Source organism: Terrapene carolina, unplaced genomic scaffold (assembly GCF_002925995.2).
Source record: "Terrapene carolina triunguis isolate 2854851 unplaced genomic scaffold, T_m_triunguis-2.0 Scaffold84, whole genome shotgun sequence".
Classification (NCBI taxonomy): domain Eukaryota; kingdom Metazoa; phylum Chordata; order Testudines; family Emydidae; genus Terrapene; species Terrapene triunguis.
Genome location: NW_020664435.1, coordinates 3,937,646 through 3,951,219, shown reverse-complemented (window position 1 = coordinate 3,951,219; position 13,574 = coordinate 3,937,646). Strand labels below are relative to the sequence as shown.

The 13,574-nt window shown below is 38.7% G+C and overlaps 1 protein-coding gene across 2 annotated transcripts in view; it reads left to right on the top strand.

Moving 5' to 3' along the window:
• The window catches only part of RBMS3 (RNA binding motif single stranded interacting protein 3), a 557,223-nt gene that overhangs the window by 393,096 nt on the left and 150,553 nt on the right, over window positions 1–13,574 (top strand). For both annotated transcript variants that reach the window (XM_026649362.2, XM_026649363.2), the window contains one exon: window positions 1,513–1,592. In XM_026649362.2, coding sequence (XP_026505147.1) covers window positions 1,513–1,592 — 80 coding nt within the window. The remainder of the gene's footprint in view (window positions 1–1,512; window positions 1,593–13,574) is intronic.

Here is a 13,574-nt window from a genome sequence, read left to right as displayed (position 1 = left end):
GTATACCTAGATTATCACTGACAGCGGGTTATCTAACCTCTTCTTAAAAACATCCAGTGATGCTGATTCCACAACTTCCCTTGAAAGCCTGTTCCAGTGTTTAATTATCCTTATAGTTAGAAAGTTTCTCCTAATATCTAACCTAAATCTCCCTTGCTGCAATCGTTTCTTGTTCTGCCTTCAGTAGATATTGACAGCAATTGATCACCATCCTCTTTATAACAGCCCTTAACATATTTGAAGACTTTTATCAGCCCCCCTTTAGTCTTCTTTTCTCATGACTGAACATACCCAGTTTTTTAAATCTTTCCTCATAGGTCAAAAGCAACAGACAGTCCTGTGGCACCTTTAAGACTAACAGATGTATTGGAGCATAAGCTGCATGCGTCTGATGAAGTGGGTATTCACCCACGAAAGCTTATGCTCCAATACATCTGTTAGTCTTAAAGGTGCCACAAGACTCTCTGTTGTTCTTTACAGATCCAGACTAACACGGCTATCCCTCTGATACTTGACCTCATAGGTCAGGTTCTCTAAAACTTGTATCATTTTTGTTGCTCTCCTCTGGACTCTCTCCCCTTTTGTTCACATCTTTCCTAAAACGTACCTCCCGAAACTGGACACAATACTCCAGTTGAGGTCTCAGCAGAGCCAAGTAGTGTGGGACAGTTAAACTCCTGTTAGTACATCCCAGAATAATATTACCCTTTTTTGCAAATGTCTGCAATTGTTGGCTTATATTCAATTTGTGATCCACTCTAATCCCAAGATCCTTTTCTGCTGTACTACCGCTTAGCCAGTTATTTCTCATTGTGTAATTGTGCATTTGATTTTTTTGCTTGTTCTTCAATTTATCCAGGTCATTTTGAATTTTAATTCTTTCCTTCAGAATACTTGCAACCCATCCCAGCTTGGTGCCATCTGCAGATTTTATAAGCATGTTCTCCACCCCATTATCCAAGTCATTAATGAAAACCTTGAATAGTACCACATACATGATAGACCCACTAGTTTCTTCCTTCTCATTTGGCAGCAAACCATTCATAACTACTCTTTGAGTAGTTTAAAAAAAATTGTGCACCCACTTTATAATCCTGAATTATTGTCATTTTACTCCCCTTCAGTTTTAGCTTAGATCCTGTATCTTTTGCACATTCTTTGGGGGCATTTTGGGTGCATCAGAAATTTGGAATCAGGTCCTGAGCTTTTTCAAGAAACATTTGACATGTCCTTGTTTGAGATGCTCCCTAAGACTCAAAAGCAAGCTGTTCACTGCCACGGTTCCAGCCTGCATGCAGCCAGGAAAAATGCTGCAATGCTTGATAGTGGCAAGTTCTCCTTGCTAGCTAACACCATATTGTAATGAACTGCTCCACCTGCATCTCTGCAGAATTCAGCAAGAGCAGCTTTTGAGATTTCTCTCGACATCTGTGTCGGGCCTTCCTTTGCTGACTGCACACTTTCATAAAACTCTAATAATAATTGCTTCCCCCTCCCCCTTTTCTTTTCCAGAATGGAGTCTACAGAAAAATGTGAAGTAGTAATTCAACATTTTAATGGCAAATATCTAAAAACTCCACCTGGTGTACCAGGTAAGTGTTTCCATTTCTTCTTCACTAAAATAACATAAACATTCCTGAGGCATATTAGCCGATTTAGATTATAGGACTGCTGGAGTACATGCTGAGAGTTGCAATATTATAGGTTTGCTGTTGTGTCTCCCCATCTAAGCAAACACACATCGTTTATTATGAGCAGTGATCATTGTTTGTTTATTTTTGCTTTTACCCTCCAATCCTCATTGAATTTACAATGTTGGCCCTGCCCTCGTTAGTACTATACGAACATTTATGTATGACAAAAAAGAAGTGTAAATAATCACTGCAATAATTTTTACTGTATAAATTTTCCATTTTTATTGTATGGATTTTGTTTGAATTTCTCAATTGGGGCAAAATCCAGATAGATAAATAGTAGTGGTGTTGTAATGTTAGTTTAAAAAAAACAAACAAACAAACAACGAAGGCTGAACTGATATTTCTGTGCTTACTGAGATTAAGGTGATAGGGGTTTCTAAACCTCTTAGCATTTTTGTTCTCCTCTGGACTCTCTCCAGTTTGTCCACATCTATCTTAAATTGTGCTGCTTGCAACTGGACACACTACTGCAACAGAGGCCCCAGCAGTACCAAGTAGAGCAGAGCAACTACCTCCTTTGTCCTACAAACAACACTCTGTTAATACATTCAAGAATACCTAAATACCACACTTTTTTCTGATTTATTTTTTCCCCCTAGTTTGTTTTACCTTCCACATTTGACAACACTTTGGGTGAAATCCTAACCTTACTGCAATCAGTGGCAAAACCCCCATTGACTTCAGTGGGGCAGGATTTCAATCTTTGTGCTTAGTCAATTTTGCTATGGTCAGTTTCTCCTGTTGCTTGTCTGATTCTTAGAAGAGGGGAGATTAAAACCTAGGAATACAACAGTTGGTAGAGGATCTCAAGAGTATTTGTAATATCTGCAGCTACTATAGATTAATTCATTTAAAGTTGCCTATATTCCTGTATTTGTCACTGTCTCCTTAATAACTTCAGCTTTTAGGGTATCTACATAATACATGCTTTTTGTACTTATCTTTTGTTCTTGCAGTGACTCAATTAAATCTCATCATTTTCTGTTAGAGGCAGAAAATTTAGCATCATCGTATGTTTTCAGTAGCATGTACATGCCACACATAAGGCTCTGACAATGGGCCTCATATGCCTCTCTGGCAGCACATATGGGAGGTAAAGGAGTGACAGTGTTCTCAGTGAGAATTCCACTGGTGCAGAAGCCACATAAAGGTGGCATATATGGCTCCATGTTGACTCCCTCTTCTCAGCTCCCAAGGGTGGCAGATGGGGAGCGGATGATGGGAGAGCAAGTGGTCATAACACTTTGCAGGCCATCCCATCCCCTGAAGCAGGCGGAATCAGGGGCGATTCAAAGGTTCTCAAAGCCACTTTTCCAACACTACCTGCTCCTGCACTGTGCTTCCCCTGATTTTATTTCTGGGTTTTCTAGCTACTTTCCTATTCAAAATGTTTTAAGGATAAATACAAAAAGGTACTGACTTCAGGGTTTGCCTTAGGGGGGTGAATATTTGCTGTTGATAAATTAAGGATGTTGATGACGACAATGTGGAAAAAGAAACTGAGAGCTGAAGACATATAGTAGGTGCTTAACCATTCAGCTGTGGATGTTTTAAATAACTACTCATTCATCACTAGCCTGCATAGCAATGTATAAATTGTTATGGCTTGATTTTGCTGATTTCATTTAGATATATTTGTCCAAGGAATATAGTCAAGTTGGAAATAATATATAATGTATGTGGGTTATATATACATTCAGACGTGTATATACACAATATATATATGAAAGATGATGGCATTAAGCTATGTATTAATAATTTCCATCATAGCATTGTCAGATACTTCATTCATATCTGCTTTTCTTCAGAGCCAGAATGACCATATTGCAGGAGTGATCAAAATGAATCTTATAGGCCTAATTAGGCCTACAGTTATGCAGTTTGGTTGACAGTCACCCTCATTTTTAATGAAAAATTGCAGCGTGCAAAAACTACATGTCTTATCATGGAATGATACATCTTGGTCAATATGGCCTCTGCTCAGATCAAGAGGGAGCACAGTATGCTGGAACCTGTAATCTCCATGAGCTACACTTACATTTCATTGCCTTCCTGCCAATTGATAGCACATTAAAGGCCCTTGCCAGTCAGTTTCCTTTTGGGAGAAACCAGTGATATGGAATCTTAGAGGGTTTTTTAATTTTTACACCATATATGCTAGTCCTTGAACAGAGGTGGTCACAAACAGCATGTAGGCAATCCTTTCTTTCAGGAATCTCAGCCAAAACCCAATGCTCATATTTCAGGAGCAACTCTGCCCACAAAGTTGACTCTTGCATAAAAAACCTCTACATCACAAAACTAGCAACAATGCAGCATTTCTTCAAAGACTGAGTAGTGCTAGCACAGTACGCAAATGAACTGTGACAGCACTACCTTGTGACTTCCGCCATACCAACATTAACAATAAATATGCAAACTATGTTATGCAAATTAGGCACAGCTGTCAGGATCCTAGCTTGTTGTCAGTATCATCATCTGTTGGGCAGTTTAGAAATCACTGTCATAGTCACTCTGCTGAGTCTGAGTGCTTGACAACACTGTTTCTTAGCTCCCAGTTCTGCAAAAGACTTACACAATATGAGTAGCCCCACCATACTTTCTGGGACTACTCAGAGTATGTGAAAGTAACCTCGTGGGAAACTCTTTGCAGGATCAGTGTAGTTTTCTAATGAGTTTTCTTGTTTTGAGATGTTTCTTACTGTTTACTACCATTAAACTCTTTCTTATACATTGCATGTTTCCTTACATGGAAAACAAACAATATGCTAATTAAAATAGAGTTAACTGCACACCTACTGTATACAGTAATTGAATGATGTGATGTTCATATGAATTATAGTAAAATCACCTCCATGCACAAGTATGTAACTTCTAACACAGGCTATAATATTCCATTTTATGGACTTCTCTCCTTAGAGTATTTACTGACAGTTTTTCTGATCCAACTGATGTAGGTAATCTGTTTGAAACATGGCATATGATAGATTTGTGCTGTATCACATTAGGGGCAAAGAAATACATACAAAGGCCTTACTTTTGCCATTTCTTCCTGTATGCATATAGTGGGTTGCAATACAACCCTATCTAATATCATAGCTACACCCGATGGAAGCACTGGGAATAGCAAGGACTCTGTTAGTGCAGGGTTTCAGTCATTATAACCCCACACACTCTATAGGCAAGTTTCAGAGTTAGTCAAGACCAGCTCACACATAGGAAAATTAGATTTAACTACAACTTTCTGAATTAATTTAACCCTATGCCTGTATTTCTTCTATTAGTAACTCTTTCTGCTTGATAGAACATTTAAATGATGCTACTGATAAGTTTCCACATTTAAACAGTGGTAAATTTTGCATTGCTTTATTGAGCCAAAAAGAGCTGTATAATAGAAGGTGAAAGTTAGAGACAAAGATATTTTTCTTTATTTTTAGTAGTCATTAATTTAGATGTCGAACAGGAACAAAAATGGGATATACAAAGCAATAAAAGTGGGACATACAACAAAATAGGAATCTTGATGAGATAGCATATTTATCTGTATTTCAAGCTGATAAAGTGGAATTGGATTTAAATTATCATGACTTGTTCGGGTCGTTCAGCTACAGTATATGAATCAAATCTTATTTTCCAAAAGAGAATTCCCATTTGAGAGAGTTGTTTGATGTGCTTTCTCCTTATTTATCCTGATCAGTGGTCATTTGGTTGCAGGGGGTCAGATAGGAAGTGATTTCTCCAATGTTTTAAGAGTTCTCATCTGAGTACCGTTCAGTTCCAGGTAAAGAATATTACAACTTATGGAAGAGCCAGTTAGAGTCATGAATAATTTGACTAATTTCACTATGCACTAGACCACCTAGAAGAACTCACTCTATCCTTGTAAGATGGAGATTTTCTATCTGCAAACACAGTTGATTTGGAATGATCAGTTTCATCGATTCACATGCAGTGACCATTTCAGCATAATTTTCAAAGCAAGGTGCTCCCATAATCCATATTTAAAAGTCAGTTCTGCTGTATTCATTATTACAGTTCTTAAGAGCTCACAGAACAAGTATGATCTTTTGAATTAGGAAGATATACATTTTTCCTTTCCTTGCCAGTAATATTAGTTTACTTTTTACTTACTGCTAAAAAGGTTTAGTCCAAGTTTCTTCATATTCACATAGTTTCTCATCGCTGCTTCTAGTCAATTTATACGTCCCTGTGATAAACCTGTATTTAAGCCTCTCGGTAAAGATAGAAGCATTTTGCTTTATCCTCCCCCTAGCAATTGCTTATCTTCCTGCATGGAAACGCAAGGAGAATCAAATCTCCTAGTGTACTTGGAAAATCACAATCAGAGTTTGAAAATTATCCTTCCAGCAACACAGTCATTGGCATACAAGGAAAATCAGCTCAAGTTATTGTGGTGACCTCTTTATGAATTTCAGTTAAAAGAAAAAATGAGGAACCTGATAACGTTAGCAGAGGTATGTCTCCATGTCTGTTGTTAAACGCAACTGCTCAAACAGTCATCTGATTGCTAGAAAAAATTAGCCTATCTGGTTAGGGTTAAATGCAGTTGATTCAGAGTTTTCAATTGGATTCCTAGCAGCTTAACAGAGATGGCACAGAACTAAGCAAATCTCATGTGTTGGACAACATCTCCTCTACCTCAAATTCCCTTTATTTCATCTTCTAGTTATCCATAAGCTTTTAATGAATACCTCATGGGTTGTTAGTCCTTTTTAATACCCTCGCAGAGGTGTGTCTGATCTGTTCACTTTTGAATACAGTGCACTCCCAACCTGTAAGTTCCCTTGGCATATGAGGTTTCATAACTTTACCAGAAGGAAAAAAAGGTTTCATATATAAGACCCAACTTCTGTGCAACTCTTGTAAAGTAAGGAATGATCCGTTTGAACAAAGCTAGGAATAGACCAGTGTCAATCATTTAAGTGTTCTGGCCACCAGTACAGGAGGAAGGTGTAAAGTACCATGCCCCCACAAAGAACAAGCAGACAGGGTGCCATGAATGGCACATGTCTTATATGTATTCAGTGTTATGTCTATGTTAGTAAATCATTCTTGCAAAGGGTGCTGCTCTGTCTGATCCTTTAGTGTCTTTCCAATCCAAAGGGACTTTCTCAACTAATAAAAATGTTGTGATGTTGAGCCTTAGATATTCAGTGCGAGACAATTGACTACTGCAGAAATAATTAGTTAATATCTTTATACTTCTTCCAGACTGAGGAAAAAAAACCTGCAAAATCCCTGTACTTGACAGGGTTAACGTGAATTCCATGAGCACCCACAACACCTTGGATTATTTTATCTTCCATCCTGTCCAGTAGCTTGGCAGTAAGGCAAAAAGTTTGGTGTTGGCTCGTTTTGTAGGAATTGAATTGTCCAGGACCTAGTGGACATTACAAAGATTGCCACTCCAGCTGGTGCTTCATGTGTACAGCTTTGTGACAGGCTTGGCAGGAGTCAAGGAATGAATGAGTAAGGGAACAAATTTATGTGCTCAATGAAGATGTGACTTTACAAGAGCAGACTGGAGCCATGCTTGTGGTGTGGGGTAGCTTGCACAGTTACTGTCTGTCTCTCTCTTTTTTTTTTTAACGGCTGTTAATCATATTTCACTTTACAAAACAGCTACATTTTCCATCAGCAAGGAAATGACAAGTTTGGGTACAGCTTTTAGGGGGAGATTTTCAAAGGCACAAAGGACTGTTACATGTCCAGCTCCCAATACCCTTTGCACCTCTGAAAATGTACCCCATAGTCATTGGGCTTGTGCACACAGTGCTTAAATCTGCACCAGAAGCGTGTAAATTTTAGTCCTCACCAGTGTGTCATGAAATAATTGGCCTACATGGACTCTACTGGCATGCACTAAAACTTCCCTGGTGTGCGCTGAGATAGTACAGTTTGAAATGGGAATAGATTGATGTGTGCTAGTCAGGGCTGGCTCCAGGTTTTTGCCGCCCCAAGCAAAAAAAAAAAGCCGGAGTGCCGCCCTTTGAGAAGTGCCGCCCCAAGCACATGCTTGGAACGTTGATGCCTAGAGCCGGCCCTGGTGCTAGGGAACTTCTAGTGCGTGCCAGCCTCATCCATGTGGGCACTAGTGCAACTAAAATGTATATCCCATGCACCCCCATCCCTGGTGCAGTCACAAGCACCATGTAGAGAAGCCCCTTATCTCTTTTTTTGAACACGTTCAAGGGCCAAGTAAGTCACTTTTATAACTCTGTGAACTTTGCTTTTTGTTTTGTTTTGTTTTGTGGAGGAAGCTGTCCTGAGTGCAGTGACTATCCCCTACAACTGCCTCCATTCTGGTACATCACAAAGCTTTGTAGTAGTTACAGTACTTCCTTAGTTTCATTTTCCTTGCAAATATTTAGGGTCATTAAAAGGTTAATGTGGACTGAGTAGCAGAGGCTACAGAACCAGCTCTGGAAAAACCCATTAAATATGAAATGATATTCATGAAAGTGGTGGAACACTGGAGGAGATCCCACACCCTGGTTCTCCCTCTTTGAAACAGTGTAAACTACCAATTACTGTTATTACTAAATTAAATAAAAGACTACATTGATAGAAGAAGAAAAAAATAACTATTGTCATTTTCATAGCACCTCTATTCAACTAAACCAGCATTAGTGCCAGATTATCTACTTCCTTTTTTAACCTAGGCATAAATTGTCCTAAGCAATCGATAGCTTTATAGACCCCATCTTTAATAATATTCACATTCTTTTGCTTTTTGACCACAAGGTCTTTGCTTCAAGTTCTAAACGGTAGTTATTGACCAGGATTCTCTCCATCTTCTTTAATGCTCAGTTGTTGCTTTTCTTGTTGAGGCTAGAAACTTCTTTTGCCAGAGTAACCAGTTAATTTTGTTTTCCACTCCTGTGTCAGTTTGAATATTTCTCTCTGGTCAACTCATGGCTTCTTGAACCCTAAGAATAAACTCAATTTCTTTCATCTTTGTTCTGAAGAAGTAGTCTTAGCATGTGTGGAACCACACATGTAAGAACAATATCTTTCCTAAGGATGAGTGAATAAAACAGAACACAGTATTCTAGTTGAAGGCTAGCAAGTGTATTGTGCAGTAGCAATATCACTTCTTTTCCTTTTCCTCTCCCTCAGTGAATGGACAACAGTGTCTTGTTTGCTTTTATTGGTATTGTAGCTGTACTCTGAGTTCATGGACTTAAGATAACGTTCAATGACCCTTTCTTTTTCAGTTTGCTGCTTAATTTTAATTTAATTGTGTCTCTTTGTATATGTGAATAACACATTGCATTTTTTAAAAAGAACTATTCCCTTGAGGAGTTCAGACCACTTTACAAAGTTAGGTAAATGTAACTAACAACACCCTGACGTGGAATATGATGACGAGAGGGTTGTGACTTGCCTCAAGTTTCATAGCAAATCAGCAGTCCAGTTGGGAACAGCACCCAGTTTCCTGGCTCCCATTACTATGCCTAGTCCATCAGACTGCACTATGAATGGTGGTGGATCTGTGCTCTGAACTGACGTATACCCTGCAGACTTATATAATGGGCAATAAGAGTTCAGTTAGAGCCCTATAGATATATAATACAGCAGCAGTGCAAAGCAACCAGAACACAGGCCAATGATTGAAGGTATAGTTTGGTTTACAATTAGTTTGTAAAGATTTGCTGAGTGCTCTGAGTTCTCTGAATGAGATCTTAGATTGTAAGTGGCAGGGTCCATGTTTGTACGGTGCCTAGCACAATGAGGTTCTGGTCCATAACTAGTACTCATAGGTACTACAATAATACAAATAAATAATTTTAGTAACATTAATATTATTGTGGACTTTTTAAACAAAGGTTTACATTTTCCACTTTGCTGTCCTCGGGAAACAAAATAATTCCGTCATTTTTTATACTCATTTCCTTTAACACATATAATCATAAGATGATCTGAATTTGTTACTTTGTCTACCTTCCAAGCATTTGTTTTTTTGCAAACAGCTCCATTGCTATCTGCTGAGTACAGTGTATAAATCTTCCCCTACTGTATCAGAAAATATGATCCCTGTAAAGACAGTTGCAAAATAACTGTTTAACAAATTTTCCATTTCCTTATCCACTCTCTGCAATTCCCTACTGTCATTTTTATCTTTTACTTTCTATGCATTATGAATATATGTGCAGAACTCTTTGTTGTTAGCAGAAATTTCTTTTTCATCTTGAGCCCTCTAAACATCCTTTTACCTGTCTGCAGTTTGCGATATTTTTATAGATCTCACAATTCTTGTTTTTGTCAGATGGTTTATAATTTTTAATTCTTTCTACTTATCTTTTATAGTAAACCTTTCATCCTCACATAACTACAGTTGCCTCGTGTGACGCCTTGCTAGAAAGGGTTAAACAGCCTGCAAAATAAACAACCCTCAAAAGACATGTGGAGGGATAATGTTTGTGTATTTACATATGAATGAGTAGGGTCAATGATGCAATCAACCGTCCCTCTCTATGCTGTATTCTGATCATTCAGAGGTCAAAAGAACATCCTAGCATTTAAATGAATTGTAAACACGGGATATCTCTGTATTCATCTCTCTTTGAAATGTATAGCAAATAATCTGTGAATGGTGGAGGAACAAGCAAATTGCCTTATGTTAATGCCTATAGCCAAGTACCGGTGATGGACCCCCTTAAAAGTCATCCTAATTACCTTTTGAACTCCAACTTGTCAAAATACATAAAATTGTATAAAAGATCCTTGGGTTCTGATTCTGTCATCTCAGGTCTGCTTAGGCTTCATCAGGGGAAGTTTGAGTCGCAAGACTGACGTCCCAGTTATGCTAGTGCACCCTGAATATGATATTTGGACATTGGACTATAACCTATGAACTATTTCTAAAAGAACTCTTTGCAACTACAAAGCTCAACATCTCTGCTATGAATCTGAATCTTAAGAATTGAACTCCTTTATGTATATTGATCTTTTAACCATACTCTCTCTCTCTCCAGAGTAGCAGCCGTGTTAGTCTGTATCCGCAAAAAGAACAGGAGTACTTGTGGCACCTTAGAGACTAACAAATTTATTAGAGCATAAGCTTTCGTGGGCTACAACCCACTTCTTCTTTTTAGTAAATTTTAGTTTAGTTAATAAGAATTGGCTGTAGCATGTATTTGGGTAAGATCTGAAACATTCATTAACCTGGGAGGTAATGTGTCTGATCCTTTGGGATTGGTAGAACCTTTTCTTTTATATGATGAAATAAGATTTACAGACGTGGGTACCTGGATGGAGGCCTGAGGCTGGATCACTTTAAGGGAACTGTGTTGTTTGGACTTCTGAGTAACCAGTAAGGTAATAAAGAAGCTGTTTTATGCTGGCTTGGTAAATCTAAGTATTGGAATATCCACCAGCTTTTTGGGGATTGTCTGTCCCATTTTTGCAGTTCACCCTAATTGAGTGACCACAGCTGGCTCCCCACTAGGACCCCCGTCACACCTCAGTTGCCTTTTCTCCCTTGTTTTGACTTGGTTGGGTATCGTTTGCAGTATCTCCAATTTGTTCCTACTTTTCGGCCATAGATTTCTAATAGGTAGTGATTTTGATTCTAATCAAAATTACGTGGGGCCATTATCTTGCTCTCAAAAGCAGCTTTCTTAAAGTCAAAAAAATGGTGTTGCTTCATAACTTTGAGTATTTCAAATTTAACTAAGTTGTTTTTGATCACTGAATGAAACAGGCTTCTCCACCTTTAACTCAATTTTTCATTTGTGACTCATTGTTATGTTTCTGTCCACATATCCTTCAGCTGGCCTTACTTTGTAGATACTAATATAGATTACCTTTTGTTTTCGGGGCTGGTATTGGGTACAATAGTAAACGCTTCCTGTCAGAACTGTCCAGATCCACTACACAGATTCACACATTTTTCATTTCTAACTGTCTTTGTTGTAGGAATGTATGTAGTTTTAGGTCAATAGATATTTTTGGAGGGGAAGGGGAGAACTTGTTCCACCACTAAATGACTTTTGCTCACTCAAGACTTGATCCTGCTCTCATTCAATTCAAAGGGGAAACTCCCATTGACTTGAATGGTGCAGGATCAAGCCTCATTTATTAGACAACTCTACCTAGCACTCACTCAGCTTGCTATTTGCACAAACATAAAGTGTACATATTTATAGTTCGGGTATTGGAATGCTCCAATCCTGCGGGTTGTTGATCAAACTCTATAAGAGGGCAGATGTGTACACAGCACTCCTAAGAATGTGTTCTTTTGCCTTAAATTTAATTGTTACGTATTGTTATTAATGATGGGCAAATCTCAAAAGGTTTGATGTATTGTGTGTTTGACCTTTTTTATAAATACATTTCCTTATATTGAATCTGGATCTGCAGCGTTGCCAGGAAGTGAATACCTCTGCCAGGCTTTCCACTCTGTCTCCCTTTGGCCAGAGCTTTTTTTTGCCACACGTAGCTACACAGCACAGTGGCAAGTGTGGACACAGCGTGACGAAAGCATGTAGACAAGGCATAAATTACAACAACTGCCTTGGGCTGCCCTATGGGCCACAGCAGAGCCCAGAATCTGTGCAGCACTGCAGCTCTGCCTCGACATGTCCCTCCTGCCCCTTGCTCAGCTCAGACATTGGGGCTTGGAAGGGGGCCTTCAGGGGACAGTCCTTTTGGCTGATTGCCTCAGTTTCTGTGCCAGATAAATCCTCTCCTGCCTCCCAGCAAGGCTTTCTGGGTCCCATTTTGCTGCTCTGGCTCTTTTCACATTAGGGGGGAAAAAAAACGGGTCTGGAGTTGGGATGAGGCTCTCGCCCATTGTTACTTATGCAAAGTAAGATGAGCAATAGTACAACTCTTGTTATCATACTAGTAGCCTGCTGCTTAATTCCAGCCCTCTGGGCAGCACTGCATCACAGAGAAAATCCTTCAAATTGAAATTATGCAACATAAGGGTGGGAGAGAACCTAGCAATTAAATACATATTTTTAACGTGACAACAACGTTACAATGGTCAGCAGTTCCCATCAAATGTATCAGTCCCCTTTCTTGAGCATTTCTGGTCAGGGGCGCTGGAACAATTTGTATAGTGGGGGTGCTGAGAGCCATTGAACCAAACTGTAAACCCTGTACAAGATGGAAACCACTTCAAGCTAGGGGGTGCAGCAGCACCCCTCGTTCCAGCACTTATGCGTCTGAAATGTCTTTTTTTTTGTTTTACTGGCTGCATTTCATAAGATCGTAGAAAGGTCTTTCCTAGATTCAGTCACTGAAACTTGAAGGTTGAAACAGCCTATATTTTCATACCACAGCCACTGTGTCTGTGATGTTTTTACAGTTTACTCTAGAATTATGTAGTACTCCTGAAAGTGAGAGTCCTCAAGGGAAAGAGGAAAGACGCCTAATGTCTAGTTCTTCATTTATCCTTACTGTTAAATCTTATAAAGACAATGCTCTGTATTTATTTTTCCCATACAGTGCCTATTTGTAATTGCCAAATAGATGGTACTTCCAGAATCAAAAACTTTTCAGCCAGGCCTGATGCAATGAACATAATATGTATTGTCTAACAGTATACTTTTATGGGCACTGTAGGATGAATAGTTTTCTAAGGTCCAGTTCTGCCAACCATACCCACAACTAGAAATGTAATGAAAATTGCACATTTTAGAAAAAACAAAAACAGTTCATAAAAATGTTTTGTTTTTTACTGGTTCTGTTCATAACGAGTAACACTTAATTCAGCAAGTCGCCTTACTGATTGCAATGGGCCTACTCCTGAAGTAAATTACTACTCTGTATGAGTAAGGTCGCAGAATCAGGTCCTACATTTTACTCTATAGCCTATTTTTTTTTAAGTTAAAATACTGCAATTTC